Here is an 18,579-nt window from a genome sequence, read left to right as displayed (position 1 = left end):
GTGAGACTCTGTCTCAAAACAAAACAAAATGAAACAAAAATGTTGTTGGAACCCCCAAAACACTTTAAACCTTGAGAGAGATGTGGCTGTGACCTGAGTCATATATGTTTATAACTTCTCAGATTATAGATTAGCTTCTCAGATTATATAATAGATTAGTTTCTCAGATTATAGATTTACTCAATTTCTTATTTTTCTGGTTCTGTATGATGACTAGAGAGAATTAAATGACATCAGGGACAAAAACCTGCCTTCTTAATGACCCTGGTTATATAATTTCTTCTTCATTGTTCTGCTTTGCTTAGATGAGATGAGAGAAAACACGACTATTGCATCCTCTGTAAAAAATGCAAAATGTACCTTTCCCTGACAAAAAACACTGCCTACTACCAGGCAAAGTGCTGTAAGCATGAGTCAACCTTGTATGAAAAATGTAATCCTGCTAAAAACGCCTCTGTCTCTGTAAAGGAAAACTTAACTTCCCTACATTGGAATGCTGTCTCCATTCCTTTGGAGTTGGTGTTTCTGGGTGTTTCCTCAAACTTTATGATTCAATAAACTCTCTTTAAATTAGACTCTGGCTAAGCATGGTGGCTTATGCCTATAATCCCAGTTCTTTGGAATGCTGAGGCAAGAGGATCACTCAAAGCCAGGAGTTTGGGATCAACCTGGGCAGCATAGTGTGACGTCGTCTCTACCAAAAAAAAAATTTAGTTTTTTTTGTTTGTTTTTGCTTTTGAGATGGGGTCTCACTCTGCAGTGGTGCAATCTCAACTCACTGCAGCCTCCACCTCCCAGGTTCAAGTGATTCTCCCACCTGAGCCTCCTGAGTAGCTGGGACTACAGGCATACCACACTCAGCTAATTTTTTGTATTTTTGGTAGAGACAGGGTTTTGCCATGTTGTCCAGGCTGGTCTCAAACTCCTGAGCTCAGGTGGTCCACCTGCCTCGACCTCCCAAAGTGCTGGGATTACAGGCATGTGCCATGGCGCTCAGCAAAAATACTAAATTCTGACCCTTTTGATTATTTTAGGTTGACACTAGTTCCACTTTCAACCCATTAGTATTTCTTCTGCTATTTACCTCAATGATTATAAATAAAAGGCTCACACGGTTGAATCTTATTAAAAAGATGTACAAAGGGACTTTTCCTGTTGTCAGCTAAAGCCCCAAAGTAGAAGCCAAGAGGCTTAGGGGCCCCTATATTCTGGAAAGAACATGGTGGAGTTGCTCAACAGCCCTCCAAGGCCACCTCAGAGGAGCCCAAACTTCCCTTGGCCCCCTTAGTTTGGTTTCTGAGATTTGGTGATATTGTGAAATATATATTCGGTCTTTGTCCCTGTTTCCTGGCACATAACTCCTAAAATCCTTGGAATCTCTTAAATAATAAGTGTCATTTGTATGCAACTGAGTTGACTGGTGCCTGGCAGCCCCTACGTAGCTTCAGGATGGGGCTGGTCACCAGAAAGACCAAGGCAGGATTAGAGGATTGAGATTTTCAGCCCCACCACCAACCTCTGGGGAGGAGAGAGGGGCTGAAGGTTAAGTTGATCACCAATGTTCAGTGGTTTAATCAATCATGGCTTCCAAAAAACCCAAAAGAACAGGGTTCAGATAGCTTCCGGAGAGCTGAACACGTGGCGGTTCCTGGAGGGTGGCGTCGGAGGGCATGGAAGCTCCGCAACCTTCCTTTCCCAAAAGCCTCAGCTTGTGCATCTCTTCATAGGTATCCCTTGTAATATCCCTCATAGTAAATGAGTAAATGTAAGCAAAGTGTTTCCTTGAATTCTGTGAGCTGTGCTAGCAAATTAATGGAATCCAAAGAAGGGGTATGGGAACCTGATTTAGCATGGGTTGGTCAGAAGCAGAGGTAAAATAGCCGGTGGCTTCCCATTGGCATCGGAAATGGGGGCTGTCTTGAGGACTGAGTCCTCAGACTGTGGGATCTGATGCCATCTCCAGTTGGGTAGTGTCGGAATTAAACTGGAGGTTCCAGCTGGTGTCTGCTGCGGAACTGATTGCTTGCTTATTGATGGGGAGAAACCCCCACACATTTTGGTCACAGAAGTCTTCTGTACTGATTTTTGTGATGTGAGCACAAAGGAAAAATAGTTTGTTGCTTCCATACAGACACAATATGAGGCCGTGTATTTTTTGGAATTTCCCCTTTTCCATAGGCTGTGAAAACAGAGATGGGGACCCCGTTTGGCCATAACTAACAGAATTGCTGGCTTAACGCAGCACCAGTCTTTGATAAGGATTTCTGGTTTTTGCTCTGTCTTCTAAAAATGGCTAACTAATCAACAGGCTGGGTTTTTATTATTTATATTGTAGCCCACTTAGTTACTGGGGGAAAGTGTGAGGATGTTTTCATTGACTGTGGTAATCCATGACCTGGAAGTGTCTCCAGAAACATAATTGTGCAACAAAATTGGACCTTTTTGAGGTTTATTTTCTCAAGATGCCTGCAGTGAGATTCGGGGTGTGGGTTGGTCAGGGATCTGGCCCCTGCTCTGAGGGTTGGAGTCTCCCACCCTCCCCAGCTCCCCTCTGCAGCGTGGTTCCTCCACTCGGCACAGCCACTGCCGCGCTCTGCAGCAGCTCAGACCACACTGAGTGGAAAAGCCCAAATTAGAGCAAAGGGGACCCCAAACAAAAATATTATCTGACTTTACAGAACCCGGAGCCCAAACACATAAAGGTTTTTTAAGTACAGCACCCTCCCCTGCAAATCCCAGGACTAATTAAAAAGCAAAATTGGAGCTTCCGACCCCTCTGCCCAGCAGCCCAGCCCTGAACTACAGTTTCCTTGGGTTCAGGTTTCTGAACTTTAGACTTGTTGCACAGAGGTGATATTTTCCCGTGAGAAAGAGTCCAGGCCTGGGGATCTCTGAGTATTTTGTTTTCAACCTCGGGGAAGAAAACTGAACTGCATTTCTCTCTGTCACGGATTTTCCTGCCCCTGCCTCTGGTTAGTGCCACAAGAGGCTGGGATCCAGGGGCCTGGGTGTGAGCCTTGGGCACCTCTGAGTCCATGAAAGGGCAGGGTTCCCTCCTCAGTCCAGTACCTGTTGATGACACAAAGATAGAGGTTCCCAGGAGTGGGAGTGGGGCTGGGCATCACGTGCCTGACTGCGGAGAGGCATGTGATCAGGTGGGGTGAAGAGACACTGAGTCCAGGCAAGAGCTTTCCCAAGTGGGCTCAGGAGCTCAGAAATTGAGTTCCTTAGCCCTCCTGGAGCTGAGCATGGCTGGAAGTAGCTGGAGACCCTGGGTCTGTGCTCCCTGGCCCTCTGCAAAGCCTCATCAGCTTAGCCGTAGTGTGTTTTACATAGACTATCATGGTTTCTGTGTGCCATGATGATAAAACTATTGGAAAGCTGGGCTTAGGTAACAGTGTTCGTGACATAGGAAGGCATCCTTCCAGGATGTCAGCTTTTTGACCTCTGTTCCTGCTGCACCTGCGGAATAAATCCATGCACCCCTGAGGCTGGCCCTGCAGGGGTGTGGGGGGTGGGATGGGGAATGGGTGGCAGGGTAAGCCTGTTTCTAAGGAGGGTTCTGGGGTATGGGAGACGGCGTTAAGCGCATCTTGGAGCCGCAGGCTGGGGGACTGGCCGCCGGCCAGCGCAGGGTGCGGCGGGCCCTGGGACGCACTCGGGCTCCAGGGCGCGGAACCCGGGGCGGGCTGACTTCAGCGATCCGCGCCTCCGCCCCTTGCCCGGGAGGCGGCGCTGGGGACCTGCAGCCCTCCAGCTGCCCCACGCCCCAACCAACGCGACCCTTTGGCCCGGGGCTGGCTGCTCAGACGCGGCGCAGGGGGACAGGGCAGACGCTGGACGTTTCCGAGGTCGCCCCGTGAGCTAGGACAGCCGAGCGCGAACCCAGGCAAACGGCTCCGTGTATCCTCCGCGCCCTCCAGTCTGAGAGCGGCCCTAGCGGGAGGCCTGGAACCGCTGCCTGGGCCTCACGGGAACCAAAGGGCGCTGCCGAGGGCCCCTCTGGCCAGAGCCCTGCATTTCTCTGACCCCAGCTATCCCGGGGCCTTGGAGTCTGCGGCCGCGGGCTAACGAGGAGGGCAGGTGCCTTAGAGAAGTGGTGGATCCCATTAAATAGGCTTTGCTGCCGGAACCACAGCAGTGGAAGCCCCCTGCAACCTCGCTGCGCCCATCCCGTCCCCTGTACTCTCCCACGAGTTCCAAAGCACCGTACTGTATCCAGGTTCTCAAAATAACCTTTCATCTAATGCAGTACGAACATAAGCACAAACAGTGTCTGTAACCTGAGAAGTTAATTGTAAATGTGATCTTCAGGGTTAAATACATGCAAACCCTGGAGAAATTTTAGGAAAAAAGAAAAAAAAAAAAAAAAAAAAAAAAGAACAAGCAGAGGCCCGTGTCTTGCCAGACACAAATAAATAAGTACCATAAAATTATTGTAATAGTCTCTCCTCCTGCCGCCCAAGATGCCGAAAGGAAAGAAGGCCAAAGGGAAGAAGGTGGCTCCGGCCCCTGCTGTCGTGAAGAAGCAGGAGGCCAAGAAAGTGGTGAATCCCCCGTTTGAGAACAGGCCTAAGAATTTTGTCATTGGACAGGACATCCAGCCCAAAAGAGACCTCACCCGCTTTGTGAAATGGCCCCGCTACATCAGGTTGCAGAGGCAGAGAGCCATCCTCTGTAAGCAGCTGAAAGTGCCTTCTGCGATTAACCAGTTCACCCAGGCCCTGGACCACCAAACATCTACTCACAAGTACAGACCAGAGACAAAGCAAGAGAAGAAGCAGAGGCTGTTGGCCCTGGCCGAGAAGAAAGCTGCTGGCAAAGGGGACGTCCCCACTAAGAAACCATCTGTCCTTCAAGCAGGAGTTAATACCGTCACCACCTTGGTGGAGAACAAGAAAGCCCAGCCGATGGTGATTGCACACGATGTGGATCCCATTGAGCTGGTTGTCTTCTTGCCTGCCCTGTGTCGTAAAATGGGGGTCCCTTACTCCATTATCAAGGGGAAGGCAAGACTGGGCCATCTAGTCCACAGGAAGACCTGCACCACTGTCGCCTTCACACAGGTTAACTCGGAAGACAAAGGCGCTTTGGCTAAGCTGGTGGAAACTATCAGGACCAAATACAACGACAGATACGATGAGATCCGCCGTCACTGGGGCGGCAATGTCCTGGGTCCCAAGTCTGTGGTTCGCATCGCCAAGCTCAAAAAGGCAAAGGCTAAAGAATTTGCCATTAAACTGGGTTAAATATACACTGTTGAGTTTTCTGTACATAAAAATAATTAAAATAATACAAATTTTCCTTCAAGAAAATTACTGTAATAAAACATTGTGAGACTAGCAGAAGGATAAATAAACAGATTAAGGGAACAGAACGAACAGACATCAGAAACAAATCAGCACATCTAGTCACCTAAATATGACAGAGCTACACTTTTAAACTGTGAATAAAGGATTGATTATTCAATAAATGTTAAACATTTAAAGAACTGATTTTGATCAGTAACTGAGGTTACCCCCCAGACTCTGCGGTGCTGGGTATCTGGAGTGGTGTAGGTGGGAGTGAGGTGAGGTGTGGATACAACTCCAGCAGAAAGAGGCCAACAGGCTGGGATGAAGAATCAGGCCAGAATCAGGGCTTCCAGAGCAGCTGAAATTGAGGAGGGGGGGAGGAATTCCAGAAAGAAGAGACCAACAGAGGGAGAACCCCCAAATCTGTATATAACTCCTCTCGAATTCTTGGCTGACTCCTAAGCTGCACCAGTACAGGGCAAGACTCCAAGGAATCCAGAGGAAAGCAAGCACTGACAAGAGGTTTCAACAGCTGCCCAGTGCTAGAGAAACAGTGCAGAGCTCAGATCCCATCAAGTAATATTAACTTCTTGTTTGTCATACACAATCACAAATATTTTTTCCTGGCTTGTCATTTAAATTTTAACTCTGCTTATTGCATTTTTTCCCATAAACAAGATTTACAGTTTTATGCATACAAACTTGTCAATATTTTTCAGTGTGGCTTTGTTTTGCTGAAATGCTTGGGCAGTCTATGAAATTATGAAAATAGACTCTATAATTTCTTGATTGGTAGGTTTGGTTTTGTTTATATTATTGTTTTTGTTATTTTGTTATGGCTGGTTTTTAAAAACTATTAAATCTTTGCTCTAAGTTAATATCCGAGATTTTGGCAAAAGTGATATCTCTTATAAAAATAGATCAGAATCAGCTCTTTAAGTGTTTAACAACATTTATTGAATGATCAATTCACATTAGATGATCTTGGGAGGTGGACGTGGGGGTAAGGAACATGGTTATCAAAGGAGGCAAAGTTTCAGTTAGACAGGTGGAAGCAGTTCAAGAGATCTATTTACAATGTGGAGACTATAGTTAGTCATAAAGTACAGTATTATATTCTTGAAAATCACTAAGAGAATAGATTCTAGGTGTTCTCACCAAAAAAAGATGATAAGTATATGCGGTAATATAAAAGTTTATTAGCTCAATTTAGCCATTTTACAATGTATACATATTTCTTTTATTTTCTTTCATCTCCTACAGAAGGATCTGTACATATTCCAAATATCATGTTATACATGATAAATACATATAATTTTTGTCAATTTTAAATATTTATTTATTTTGAGACAGTGTCTTGCTCTGTTACCCAGCCTAGAGTGCAGAGGTGTGATCATAGCTCACTGCAACCTCCACCTCCCAGGCTCAAGTGATCCTCCTGCCTCAGCCTCACAAGTAGCTGGGACTATAGGTGTGTACTACCACGCCCAGCTAATTTTTTTTTTTTTTGAGACAGAGTCTTGCTCTGTTGCCCAGGCTGGAGTGCAGTGGCATGATCTCGGCTCACTGCAACCTTTGCCTCCCGGGTTCAAGCGATTTTTCTGCCTCAGTCTCCCAAGCAGCTGGAACTACAGGTGTGCCCCACCATGCCCAGCTACTTTTTGTATTTTTAGTAGAAACAGTGTTTCACTATATATGGGCCAGGCTGGTCTTGAACTCCTGACCTCATGATCCATCCGCCTCGGCCTCCCAAAATGCTGGGATTACAGGCGTGAGTCACCACACCTGGCCACGCCCAGCTAATTTATATATATTTTTTTGTAGAGATGAGGTTTCATCATGTTGCCCAGGCTGGTCTCGAACTCCTGGCTCCAAGCAATCCACCCACCTCAGCTTCCCAAAGGGCTGGGATTATAGGCATGAGCCACTGTGCCTGGCCAAAAAACTTAATTACTTTTTAAAAAGGAAAAGCTTGGTAAACACTTTGGCTTTCCATTAAAACCCCAGAAAGGACACACCTAAGAGTAACGGCTACTTCCAGGACTAAGGACTATGCCTGAGGACTAAAGGCAAAATTGAAATAGACCTGCCCTGAAAAGTCTAAAATCAAGTTTCCGCAGGATCAAAATGATGTGCTTGTGATTAAACTTCCTCCAAGAACAAAAAAAATTCTTAAGCGGAAGATGGAAGAATTCAAAGTCTCTAAAATGTATCAACCACATATTTAGAAGGCAATAAAAACTTGCTAGCGATGATAAAAAGCAGAAAAATGTGACCTACAATATAGAGGGAGATTGTCACTAGAAGCAGACCAACAAATGACACGTGTTGAAATTGGCCCACAAGAATTTTAAAGTATTATAAATATATTAAAGAATGTATGGGAAAAGATAAATATAAAAAAGAAGAAGACAGGAATTTCAGGAGAGATATGGAAACTAAGGAGAGATATGGAAACTAAAAAAAGGAACCACATCCTAAAATAAACATATACAATATCTGAAATCAAAAATGTATTGAAAGAGCTTAAAAGTAGATTAGACCTGCAGAAGAAAGAATGAACTTGAAGGCAGTCAACAAAAATTATCTAAACTGAAGAACAAAGAATAGAGATCAAGAAAATTGAACAGAGGCCGGGCACGGTGGCTCACACCTGTAATCCCAGCACTTTGGGAGGCTGAGGCGGGTGGATCACCTGAGGTCAGGAGTTTGAGACCAGCCTGGCTAACATGGTGAAACCCCATCTCTACTAAAAATACAACAATTAGCTGGGCGTGGTGGCACACACCTATAATCCCAGCTACTCAGGAAGCTGAGGCAGGAGAATTGTTTGAGCCCGGGAGATGGAGGTTGCAGTGAGCCGAGATCACGCCACTGCACTCCACTCCAGCCTGGCCGATAGATCGAGACTCTGCCAAAAAAATAAGAAAAGAAAATTGAACAGAATCTCAATGACTTGTGGGACACTGTAAAGCCATCTAATATACCTATAATCAGAGCCCCAGAAGGAAAGGATTAGACAAGGAGGTGGGGGGAGAAAATTATTTGAATAATTCCAACATGAAATTATTCATTATTTGAAGGAAAAGAATGAGAGAGGGTAAGTGGGAGTATCCTGTCTTAAGATTCTAACATTATAATTGAAATGGTATAATACTAATACAAAGTAGACTTGCTATGCCAGTCACAGTGGCTCACACCCGTAATCCCAGCACTTTGGGAGGTCTAGTCAGACAGATCACTTGAGGCCAGGAGTTCAAGACAAACCTGGCTAACATGGGGAAACCCCACCTCTACTTAAAATACAAAAATTAGCTGGGTGTGGTGGTGTACAACTGTAGTCCCAGCTACTTGGGAGGCTGAGGCACGAGAATCACTTGAACCCAGGAGGTGGAGGTTGCAGTGAGCCCTGATCACACATACCATTGCGCTCCAGCCTGGGCAACAGAGTGAGGCTCTGTCTCAAAAGAGGAAAGAAAGAAAAAAAAAGAAAAAGTAGACATGATAAATTAAGTTTACATATTGTAATCTTCAGAGAAACTACTACAAACATAGTAGAAAGAGCTGTAGATAAAATACCAATAAAGGAGATGAAATGAAATGTGGTACTAAAAAAATAATGCCCTATTGACCCAAAAGAAACCAAGAGAGACAATACAAAGAACAAATAGCACAAATAAACCAATAGCAAGATTGTATTCTTAAACCCAACCACATAAAAATTACATTAAGTGAAAAACAAATTAAATAAAAGGAATAAATTGGGAAACTGTATAAAAGAGCAAAACATTACTGTTATTTACAGAAGATACGAGTTGAAAACAAAATGGATAAGCTCTACCCTAAAACCACTAATTATAAAAAAAAAAACTGGCATGCCTATACTATTAATATTATCAAAGACATCTTAAGGTAAGGATATTACCATAGATAAAGAGGGACATTTCATAATGACAAAAGGGTTAATTAATCAAGATAACATGAGAATCCTAAATGTGTATATACATAATAACAAAGCTTCATGTTCTATGAAAAAAAATTTTTTTTAATTAAAATTTAAAAATTGGATTTGGCTGTTCTATGAAAAAAATTAAAAAAAATTTTAAGCTTCAAAACACACTGAGAAAAAAAGAACAGAAATAAAAGAGTAAATAAATAAATCCTCAGAGCTGGAGATTTTGACTCCCAACAATGAGGCTCTTTCAAGAATATGAAAGCAGAGCGGGTTAAAGAGTTGGGACTAGTTATTCAATGTACCTCAGAGGAAGTGAGAAGTACAATTTCCAGCTTCAGTTATAAGGGGTGAGATGAGGCTAAGTAAAGAAGATCTGTGCAAGGTTGGAGGCCAGTATATCAGAATCAGTGAATAATTTGGTATGAGGTGAGACAGGACAGGTGGCCCAGGATGAATGCTGGCCTCAGCAAGGGTGTGGGAACCACCTTTATGGAATGCCAGGTGGGAGAGCTGCAAAAACCAGAGGTCCCTGAGAAGCATCCTTTGCCCGTAGAAATGGGTAGTTCCTGGTAGTTCCACAAGTGCATGCTGGATAGAACTGCTTACTCCGTGTAGGGAGATAATCTAGATGTGGAAGGAAAAGTCCAGTTACCTCCTCACTTTGGTTTTTCCAAACTATTCTCTGTGGGACCCTGCTTCAGAAGTGTGGGAAATGCCAGATACCATTTCCATCTCTCAGAGAGTTACAGCACACAATGGCATAAAGGCTATTGGATGCCTGTTGGAAATATATCTGCTTTTTTTTTCTTTTCTGTTTATGTGTGCATGAGGTAATATAAATGTTAATTAGCTCAATTCAGCCATTCCACAATATATACGTATTTCTTTTTTAAAATCTCCTATGGAAAGAATGTATACTTATTCCAAATATCATGTTACACCTGATAAATATATATAATTTTTTGTCGATTTTCTGTCAACAATTACTGAAGTAGCACATAGATTATGGTAGAACCAGGATGCTGGACACGTGACCTCAGTTTGATCAATCAGATTTTTTTTTTCTGAATCTTTGAAAATTGAGCTAATATTGCAAGAACACTAGGATAAGTCAGAAGCCTTTCAGCACATGGCCAGGTGCAGTGGCTCATGCCTATAATCCCAGCTCTTGGGGAAGCTGAGGTGAGTGGATCACCTGAGGTAAGGAGTTCAAGACCAGCCTGGCCAACATAGTGAAACCCTGTCTGTACTGAAAATACAAAAATTAGCCGGGCGTGGTGGTGCGTGCCTGTAATCTCAGCTACTCCAGAGACTGAGGCACAAGAATCACTTCAACTGCTTAAACCCGGAAGGCGGAAGTTGCAGTGAGCCAAGATCATGCCGCTGCACTCCGGCCTAGGGGACAGAGTGAGACTCGGTCTCAAAAAAAAAAAAAAAAAAAAAAAAAAGAAGCCTTTCAGCACAGCCAGTGTAGCTGATGAGCAGAGGACATTTGCTACATTTCCTCTTTCCTTCTTCTTTATCCTCTATAGCTCTTTTGGTCACTTCTATTTACAAGCCCATCTGTTTGGAAAGCATATTCAAAATAGATTATTCCTCCAATTCATAAATATACTTTGCTTCAGTTATTCAGAATTGGCTGGGGTTTTTGTTTGTTTGTTTGTTTGTTTATTTTGTATCCCAGAATCTCAAATGACATAAAAAGTGGTAAAAAAGAATGGACTGAGGGCTAAAACCCCAAGGGAAGAAAAGGTGTTTGGCAATCATGACACCATGAAAATAGGACAGTGAAATTCTCATTCATATTCCAGAGTGGGAATCTAGTAGCCTTTTGCATCTAGTTACAAAAGAGTTAAGTTCCCTGATGTACCTTCAGAGCAGCGAAAAAATTAAAAGTAAATAAAAAAGAGTTAAGTTCTTGCTTCTAGTCAAATAAAATTAAGTGTCCAATTGAGGCCGAGATTCTAGGAGAACACATACCATCTTCCATAGATTATTATGAGGGGTATGAGGAATTCAAACAACCCAGCATAGGGTCACTTCTTCCAAATGTATAACTTAGAACATAATGACAAAATCAGTTCCCTAAATTCTTATCTGAAAGCATGGAGCAAAACTGAAGACTATTGCTTGATCCTGATGAATGATCTTTTAAATTGTGATAAAATACACATGGCATAAAATGTATCGTTTTAACCATTTTTAAGTATACAATTTAGTGGCATTAAGTATATTAACATTGTTTGGGAGGCTGAGGTGGGTGGATCACGAGGTCAGGAGACCGAGACGATCCTGGCTAACACGGTGAAACCCCCTCTCTACTAAAAATACAAAAAATCAGCCGGGCGTGGTCGTGGGCGCCTGTAGTCCCAGCTACTCGGGAGGCTGAGGCAGGAGAATGACGTGAACCCTGGAGGCGGAGCTTGTAGTGAGCCGAGATCACGCCACTGCACTCCAGCCTGGGCGACAGGGCCAGACTCTGTCTCAAAAACAAACAAACAAAAAAAATTGTTGTGCAACTATCACCACTAACCATCTCTAGAATTTTTAAAAATTGAAATTCTGCACCCATTAAACAATAACTCCCTATTCTCCCTTCACAACAGCCACTGGTAACCGCTATTCTACTTTCTGAATCTATGACTTTGCCTATTCTAGGTACCTCGTATAAGTGAAATGATAAAATATTGGCCTTTTGTCTTCAGTGCTTTTCCATAGGTTTTCTATTTCTTGTATTATTTGTCTCTGCTTGACTATTATTTCCTTCCTTCTGACAGCTTTGGGTTTAATTTGTGCTTTTTCTAGTCCCTTAAGGTGTAAAGTTAGGTTGTTGATTTGAGGTCTTTCTCCTTTTTTAAGTAATCATTTATAGCTATAAATTTCCCTCTTAGGAGTGCTCCTGTAAGTTTTGTCATGCTGCCTTTTTTTTTTTCTTTTTGAAACAGATTATTACCTGTCACCCAGGCTGGAGTGCAGTGGCACGATCTTGGCTTACTACAACCTCTGTCTCCCAGGCTCAAGCCATCCTCCCACCAATTCATGCCAAGTAGCTGGGACCGCAGCCATGCACCACCACGCCTGGCTAATTTTTTGTGTTTTGGGTAGAGATGGGGTTTCACCATATTGCCCAGGTGGGTTTCAAACTCCTGAACTCAAGCGATCTGCCTACCTTGACCTCCCAAAGTGCTGGGATTACAGGCCTGAGCCACCACACCCAGCCTGGCATGCTGCATTTTTGTTTTCATTTGTCTCAAGATATTTTGTATTTTCCTTTGTGATTTCTTTTTTGATCCGTTGGTTATGTAAGAGTATGTTGTTTAATATCCATGTTTTTGTGATTTTTCCAGCTTTTCTTCTGTTATTGATTTCTAGTTTAATTCTATTGTGATAAAAAAGATACTTTAATAGATTTCAATCTATTAAAATTTATTGACTAGTTTTGTGACCTATAATGTGGTCTCTCTTACAGAATGCTCCATGTGCTCTTGAGAAAAATGTTATATTCTCTTATACATGTCTGTTAGGTTCAGTCGGTTTATAGTGTTTGTTTTAGTCTATTTAGACTGTTACAACAAAACATAATAAACTGGGTGGCTTATGAACAATGCAAACTTATTTCTCACAGTTCTGGAGGCTTGGAAGTCCAAGATGAAGGCATCAGTAAATTTGGCATCTGGTGAGGGCCTGCTTCCTTGTAGACAGCTATCTTTTCACTGTTACCTCATGTGGTTGGAGGACTGAGGGATCTGTCTGGGGTCTCTTTTGTAAGGGCACTGTTCTCATTCATGAGGAATCTGCTGTCATAACCTAACCTTCCAAAGTCCCCACCTCCTAATACCATTATGTTTGGGGTTGGATTTCAAGATATGAATATTGGGGGAACATAAACATTCTGTCCATTGCAGTATTGCTCAAGTCTTCTATTTCCTTATTGATCTTTGATCTGGTTGTGGTATTCATCATTGAAAGTGGAATATTTAAGTGTCCAGTTATTTTTATTTTTATTTTTTTGAGATGGAGTTTCTCTGTTGTTGCCCAGGCTGGAGTGCAATGGTGTGATCTCAGCTCACTGCAAACTCTGCCTCCTGGGTTCAAGTGATTCTCCTGCCTCAGCCTCCCGAATAGCTGGGATTACAGGCATGTGCCACCACGCCCAGCTATTTTTGTATTTAATATAGATGGGGTTTCTCCATGTTGGTCAGGCTGGTCTCAAACTCCTGATCTCAGGTGATCTGCCCGCCTCAGCCTCCCAAAGTGCTGGGATTACAGGCATGAGCCATTGCACCTGGCCAAGTGTCTAATTATTATTGTAGAACTGTCTGTTTCTCCCCTCAATTCTGTCAGTGTTTGCTTCATATATTTTGGAGATGTGATGTTTGGTTCATATGTTTATAATTGTTATATCTTATTGCTGTTTTAACCATTTTATCAATATATAATGTCTTCCTTTGTCTCTAGTAACCATTTTTAATTTGAAGTCTATTTTGTCTGATTTCATTATAGCCACCCCAGTCAATCTTTTAGTTACTATTTGCGTGGAATATATTTTTCTATCCTGTCATTTTCTATCTGTTTGTGTCCTTAGCTCTAAAATGAGTCTCTTATTGACAGCATACAGTTGAATCATGTTTTTTTTTTAGTCCATTCTGCCATTCTATTCCTTTTGACTGGGGATTTTAACCCATTTATGTTTAAAGTAATCACTGATAAGGAAAGATTTGCTTTTGCTGCTTTATTATTTGTTTTCATATGTCTTATAGCTTTGTTGGCTCTTACTTGCTCCTTTACTCTCATCTGCTGTGTTTAGTTACATTTTTTCAGTGCCACATTTTGATTCCTTTCTCATTTCCTTTTGTATTTATTCTATCAATATTTATTTTATTTTATTTTAAGTTCTGGGGTACATGTGCAGGATGTGCAGGTTTGTTACATAGGTAAACATGTGCCATGGTGGTTTGCTACACCTATCAACCCATCACCTAGGTATTAAGCCCAGAATGCATTAGCTATTCTTCCTCATGCTCTCTCCCCCAATGCCCCACCCCCACAACAGGCCCCAGGGGTCCCTGTGTCCATGTGTTCTCATTGTTCAGCTCCCACTTACAAGTGAGGATATGTAGTGTTTGGCCTTCTGTTCCTGCATTAGTTATATCAATATTTTTTGATAGAACAATTTTTGATTACCTTGGGGATTACATATAACATCCTAAAGTTATAGCAATCTAATTTAAATTGATGCAAACTTAATTTCAATACCATACAAACACTCCTATAAAGCTCTTCTTTCCCCTACTTTATGGTATTAATGTCAAAATTACATCTTTATACATTGTGTACTAATTAATATAGATTTGTAATTTTTATGTATTTGTCTTTTAAATCCTGTGGAAGATAAAAAGTGATTTACAAACCAAAATTACAATAATACTGATTTCTATATTTGCCCATGCATTTACTAGAGATCTTTATATTTTTGTATGACTGAAAATTACTGTCTAGTGACTTTTCATTTCAACATGAAAGATTCTGTGAACTAAAAAGACAAATTATCTGCTCCTTACAAATCCCATACACAATGATGGAACAGAGAGAGGTTACCACAAAGACATTCCATCAAAAGGGAATGAATGAAGATACAGAACGAACATTGGTCCATGGCAAGATACTGTGAGGTCCTGCTGCCCTGTGTGTAGAAAATATTCCTTGAATTAGACACTTATTCTTATCTTTAGGAGGGGTTCCCAATTCATTATTCTCTATACCTTTTGACTAGCTTCTGGGAAAGGGTCCCTCCCTTTCTATTATCCTGTTTGGCATTTTCAGGAGTGGGCATTGGAGACTGCACTCTTTGGAAGCTGAGCAGTGTTCTGAGCTTGTTTCTTGTCTATAGAAGGCTGGAGGGGTTTTTTTGGTCCAGGCTCAGTGGCTCATGCTTGTAACCTAGCACTTTCAGAGGCTGAGGTGGGTTGATCACCTGAGGTTGGGAGTTCAAGACCAGCCTGGCTAACATGGCAAAACTCCATCTCTACTAAAAATACAAAAATTAGCCAGGTGTGGTTGCACATGCCTGTAATCCTAGCTACTCAGGAGGCTGAGGCAGGAGAATCACTTGAACCTGGGAGGTGGAGGTTGCAGCGAGCCAAGATTATGCCACTGCACTCCAGCCTGGGTGACAGAGCGAGACTCTATCTCAAAAAAAAAAAAAAAAAAAAGAATGCTGGAGGTTTTTAAGGAACATTTAATGTCATATCCAGGCTCTTTATTTATGTGGCACTATCTAATTCTAATCGGCTTCATTTGCAACAGCATATTAATAGTTTTCTGTTTTGTTTTGTTTTGTTTTTGAGACAGAATCTCACTTTGTCACCAGGCTGGAGTACAATGACATGATCTTGGCTCACTGCAACCTCTGCCTCCTGGGTTCAAGTGATTCTCATGCCTCAGCCTCCCAAGTAGCTGGGATTACAGGTGTGCACCACCACGTTCAACTAATTTTTTGTATTTTCGGTACAGACAGGATTTCACCATGTTGGCCAGGCTGGTCTTGAACTCCTGACCTCAAGTGATCCTTCCGCCTCAGCCTCCCAAAGTGCTGGGATTACAGTCATGAGCCACTGCTCCCGGCACATAGTTCTTTTCTTTTCCTTTTTTTTTTTTTTTTTTTTTTGAGACAGGGTCTCACTCTGTCACCTAGGCTGGAGTGCAGTGGCACGTTAGTTCACTGTAACCTCTGTTTCCTGGGCTCAAGAAATCCTCCCACCTCAGCCTAAGTAGCTGGGAATATAGGCACATGCCACTATGCCTGGCTAATTTTTGTATTATCATTATTATTTTTTGGTAGAAACAGGGTTTCACCATGTTGCCCAGGCTGGTCTCGAACTCCTGAGTTCAAGCAATCTGCCTGCCTTAGCCTCCCAAAGTGTTGAGATTACAGGCATGAGCCACCAAGCCTGGCCCACCATTCTTTTCTTGACACAGCTCCACCTATCTATCTATTTGGTACCAGGAACAAGGAGCCCATCATGCTTGGTGAGTAATATGGTTTGGATTTGTGTCCCTGCCCAAATCTCATGTCAAATTGGAGGAGGGGCCTGATGGGAGGTGATTGGATAATGGAGGCAGATTTCTCCCTTTCTATTCTCATGATAGTGAATGGGTTCTCATGAGACCTGATCCTGATACCAAAGCCAGGCAGAGACACAATCAAAAAAGAGAATTTTAGACCAATATCCTTGATGAACATTGATGCAAAAATCCTCAATAAAATACTGGCAAACCAAATCCAGCAGCACATCCAAAAGCTTATTCACCATGATCAAGTGGGCTTCATCCCTGGGATGCAAGGCTGGTTCAACATATGAAAATCAATAAATGTAATCCAGCATATAAACAGAACCAAAGACAAAAACCACATGATTATCTCAATAGATGCAGAAAAGGCCTTTGACAAAATTCAACAACCCTTCATGCTAAAAACTCTCAATAAATTAGGTACTGATGGGATGTATCTCAAAATAATAAGAGCTATCTATGACAAACCCACAGCCAATATCATACTGAATGGGCAAAAACTGGAAGCATTCCCTTTGAAAATGGGCACAAGACAGGGATGCCCTCTCTCACCACTCCTATTCAACGTAGTGTTGGAAGTTCTGGCCAGGGCAATCAGGCAAGAGAAGGAAATAAAGGGTATTCAATTAGGAAAAGAGGAAGTCAAATTGTCCCTGTTTGCAGACTACATGATTGTATATCTAGAAAACCCCATTGTCTCAGCCCAAAATCTCCTTAAGCTGATAAGCAACTTCAGCAAAGTCTCAGGATACGAAATCAATGTGCAAAAATCACAAGCATTCTTATACACCAATAACAGGCAAACAGAGAGCCAAATCATGAGTGAACTCCCATTCACAATTGCTTCAAAGAGAATAAAATACCAGGAATTCAACTTACAAGCGATGTGAAGGACCTCTTCAAGGAGAACTACAAACCACTGCTCAATGAAATAAAAGAGGATACAAACAAATGGAAGAACATTCCATGCTCATGGCTAGGAAGAATCAACATCGTGAAAATGGCCATACTGCCCAAGGTAATTTATAGATTCAATGCCATCCCCATCAAGCTACCAATGATTTTCTTCACAGAATTGGAAAAAACTACTTTAAAGTTCATATGGAACCAAAAAAGAGCCCGCATCTACAAGTCAATTCTAAGCCAAAAGAACAAAGCTGGAGGCATCACGCTACCTGACTTCAAACTATACTACAAGGCCACAGTAACCAAAACAGCATGGTACTGGTACCAAAACAGAAATATAGACCAATGGAACAGAACAGAGCCCTCAGAAATAATGCCGTGTATCTACAACTATCTGATCTTTGACAAACCTGAAAAAAACAAGCAATGGGGAAAGGATTCCCTATTTAATAAATGGTGCTGGGAAAACTGGCTAGCCATATGTAGAAAGCTGAAACTGGATCCCTTCCTTACACCTTATACAAAAATTAATTCGAGATGGATTAAAGACTTAAATGTTAGACCTAAAACCATAAAAACCCTAGAAGAAAACCTAGGCAATACCATTCAGGACATAGGCATGGGCAAGGACTTCATGTCTAAAACACCAAAAGCAATGGCAACAAAAGCCAAAATTGACAAATGGGATGTAATTAAACTAAATAGCTTCTGCACAGCAAAATAAACTACCATCAGAGTGAACAGGCAAGCTACAGAATGGGAGAAAATTTTTGCAACCTACTCATCTGACAAAGGGATAATATCCAGAATCTACAATGAACTCAAACAAATTTACAAGAAAAAAACAAACAACCCCATCAAAAAGTGGGCAAAGGATATGAACAGACACTTCTCAAAAGAAGACATTTATGCGCCAAAAAACACATGAAAAAATGCTCATTATCACTGGCCATCAGAGAAATGCAAATCAAAACCACAATGAGATACCATCTCACACCAATTAAAATGGCAATCATTAAAAAGTCAGGAAACAACAGGTGCTGGAGAGGATGTGGAGAAATAGGAACACTTTTACACTGTTGGTGGGACTGTAAACTAGCTCAACCATTGTGGAAGTCAGTGTGGCAATTCCTCAGGGATCTAGAACTAGAAATACCATTTGACCCAGCCATCCCATTACTGGGTATATACCCAGAGGATTATAAATCATGCTGCTATAAAGACACATGCACACGTATGTTTATAGTGGCACTATTCACAATAGCAAAGACTTGGAACCAATCTAAATGTCCAACAACGATAGACTGGATTAAGAAAATGTGGCACATATACACCATGGAATACTATACAGCC

General features: G+C 42.1%; 1 protein-coding gene across 1 annotated transcript; it reads left to right on the top strand.

Annotated features, from left to right (window-relative positions):
- Positions 1 to 4,462: 4,462 nt before the first annotated feature.
- LOC450570 (large ribosomal subunit protein eL8-like) lies at positions 4,463 to 5,249 on the top strand. Its single transcript, XM_054660309.2, has one exon. The coding sequence runs from the start codon at positions 4,467 to 4,469 to the stop codon at positions 5,247 to 5,249; it is 783 nt and encodes a 260-aa protein (XP_054516284.2). The 5' UTR covers positions 4,463 to 4,466.
- The last annotated feature ends 13,330 nt before the right edge of the window (positions 5,250 to 18,579 follow it).

The sequence above is a fragment of the Pan troglodytes genome, chromosome 8 (assembly GCF_028858775.2).
Source record: "Pan troglodytes isolate AG18354 chromosome 8, NHGRI_mPanTro3-v2.0_pri, whole genome shotgun sequence".
NCBI lineage: Eukaryota > Metazoa > Chordata > Mammalia > Primates > Hominidae > Pan > Pan troglodytes.
This window is presented reverse-complemented; position numbering and strand designations above follow the sequence as displayed.

What these genes read in the sequence shown, in the direction of transcription:
- LOC450570 (XM_054660309.2), top strand. Translation starts at nt 4,467, where the DNA reads ATGCCGAAAGGAAAGAAGGCCAAAGGGAAGAAGGTGGCTCCGGCCCCT.